Source organism: Meleagris gallopavo, unplaced genomic scaffold (genome assembly GCF_000146605.3).
Source record: "Meleagris gallopavo isolate NT-WF06-2002-E0010 breed Aviagen turkey brand Nicholas breeding stock unplaced genomic scaffold, Turkey_5.1 ChrUn_random_7180001856830, whole genome shotgun sequence".
Classification (NCBI taxonomy): Eukaryota; Metazoa; Chordata; class Aves; order Galliformes; family Phasianidae; genus Meleagris; species Meleagris gallopavo.
The window spans coordinates 28,187-30,804 of NW_011122961.1; the positions used below are offsets into that span (position 1 = coordinate 28,187).

General features: G+C 55.1%; 1 protein-coding gene across 3 annotated transcripts in view; it reads right to left on the reverse strand.

Moving 5' to 3' along the window:
- VDR (vitamin D receptor) overlaps nt 1-2,618 on the reverse strand; it is a 31,429-nt gene that overhangs the window by 14,462 nt on the left and 14,349 nt on the right. For 2 of the 3 annotated variants that reach the window (XM_010726813.3, XM_010726811.3), the window contains exon 2: nt 1,194-1,265. In XM_010726813.3, the coding sequence (XP_010725115.1) occupies nt 1,194-1,257 (64 nt within the window). In that variant the 5' untranslated portion in view covers nt 1,258-1,265. Of the gene's footprint in view, nt 1-1,193; nt 1,266-1,694; nt 2,175-2,618 lie in introns of those variants that run through there. The other variant, XM_010726812.3, reaches the window with a different exon arrangement.

The following is a 2,618-nucleotide window of genomic DNA, read 5'->3' on the forward strand; positions in this document are numbered from 1 at the left end:
TGCTCGTATTCAATGTGACAAGAAAAGCTTCTGTGTTCCTCTGGCTCTGCAAAATCACACCATCATCAAGCAGGCTCCAGGTGGTTCTTTGCACAATCACACCACCATCAAGCAGGCACCAGGTGGTTCTTTGCACACATCTGTGGATCTGCCTGGTGAGGGTAGGACCGACCCCCGCAGCAGAACCTGCTCACGTTTATTTGCTGCACTTCAGCAATAAGACCCCAACAGCCCACTCCAAACCCCGATCCTTTCTCCCCCACTCCTTTGCACTTGGTTTCCAAAAAACGAGCCTTGAAGGAAGCCAAATTCACCCAAAGCAGAGATGCAAAACCGCAGGGAAGGAGGTCACAGCCGGAGCAGAATTTCCCCCATGCAGACGGGAAGCAGCGCCAGCACTCACAGCAGCTCCCGTAAGTCAGACAAATCCCAAACACAAACCGAATGAGCATTGTTCCAAAAGTCCTCAAAGGGACAGAAAGAAGGAAGGAAGGAAACGGGGCTCCCAGTGCAGAGCATGCGAAGCTGAAAGGAATACCGGAATGGAGCTTGGCACGGGCTGTTTTCCTGGCTGCTTCTTTTCTCCTCTTCCCCATTTTTTTCTTTCCATTTCCCCTTCTTCCTCCCCCCCACCCCCTTTCTCCTCTCCTTTTTTCCCTCCTTTTTCTCCCCTCCCATTTCTTAAAGTTATTTTTTTATTTTAAAGGCCACTAAATGCTTTCTCGAGAGGCACCACAAGCAGCTGCTGCCTCTTTGGCTCCACGCTGCTTTCTTGAGCCTCTCAGCTGATGCTGGGGATTTCCTGCATAAAACACCATCAGACAACGAAATCTGGAACAAAAGTGAGTTAAAAAACCCCAAAGAAATCGAGAACTAAGAGCACAGCTCTTCAATTTAAGGCTCAGTATGAGTGTACCCAACTGCTAGGGCTTGATCCCAGGGCAGCCCGGGCTCCTCTCAGCCCCTTTGAGGTGCAGTGGTTCTGCACAGCTTGCACACACAGCCCATGGGGGAACGGCCACGGGGCACCTGGAACCCAGAGCTGCTCCGGGTGCTTTCAGTTCTTGCTTTCACACCCGCCTTAATGGAAGCTCAGGACAAACAACGGCTCTGAGAGCCTTTAGAGAAGAGTTCTAATCTGCTAAGCTTGGAGAGAGAGAGAAACAGAAGGAGAATCCTGCAGGTGGGGTTACCTGCATCGGGGAGGTACGCCATGCTCTGCTGGTGTAAGTCCCAGGAGCTGCAGAGCTGAGACATGGAGGCACCTGCAAGGAAGCACAGCATGCAGTGAGACGGCCCAAGGGAGAGCACCCACCCCACCCCACAGCCCCCTCTGCACCCCACGCGGGGCACAAAGAACTGCCCCACGCAGCACAGCGCTGGGAGATGTCACAGCTCTGCATGCAGGCACGTTGCTAAGGGAGCAGGGAATGCAGTGCAAGGGCACAGGGAGGAAAGGAGGCAGTGAGGGAAGCACAAGGCGTGCCATTCACCCCGGTGATGTTTCCCCATAAATCTCAGTCCCACCATTCTGCCCGTCAGGCGTTCAGCGCTGTGCGACCCGACGGCGGCGTGGGATGGCACAAAGCAGAGCCAAATGGCTGCTATAAAACACGGGGCATCACAACAGCGGAGCACAGCTCCTCAATGTCAGTGGGATCACCGAGAGCTGAGGACGGGGATTTTGCTCCCACCTCGCATCACTTTGTTCTTTCAGCCTGCAGAGGGGAAGCACCACAACGACACCAGGCTGACAGCGGGCAGGGACACAGCCAAGAGGAGGCTTTAAGACGCTTTGCCTTCCTGAAGTTCTGCTGTCTTAAAGCAAGGAGTGGGGTTGAGGTTGTCCTCATCGCAGCACAAACTCAGAGCGCAAATAAGGCACCACAAAACAGCCCAGCCACGATGATCCCGAGGCATCCCTTAATGCTTCCCCAGCACCCAGTGCCAATCCTCGCTCTGCCAGCCCTTCCCAGCGCCACGCACGTGGCTGCTGACACCTCCAGGGTGGGGAAAAGAGGCACTGATGGCACGGAATCACCATCGCGGAGGTCCCCCACATCCCTTGCCAGCTCTCAGCTAAAGGGGAGCACGCAGCAATGAGGTCAGCAGCATTCGTGAGGCAGCAGCACGCCAATGCCAGGCAGTTCCCCACGGGATGCAGCTCTCAGCTGCCATCTCTGACTTCTTGGAAAACGTTACTCAGCCCCATAATGGAAATGACGTCGGTGTGGGGTGGAGCACATAAAGGAGTTTCCCTCCGCCCCCGTGAAAGGGCGCTCATTCATCAAACGTGACATTTAGCCTTTGCCTCCTGGAAGGAGCAAAATCATTTGTTGTAAAAGTGCCGACTTCTTCCAAGCGGGCACCTGAAAGGTCAAACTCATTTTGCAGCTGGTTACAGCAAAATGACAGCAGGTTCTGTCCTAGCAGAGCACCGGGCTCGGCCCCAAACAGCTGCACCGTGCTGTGCTGCAGGTTTCAGAGAGTCACAGAATTGGGTTGGAAGGGAGCTCAAGGATCACGGAGCTCCAACCCCCGCCACACGCAGGGCCACCAACCTCCACATCTCACAGCAGCCCAGGCTGCCCAGGGCCCCATCCTTGCTGGCCTCGAAC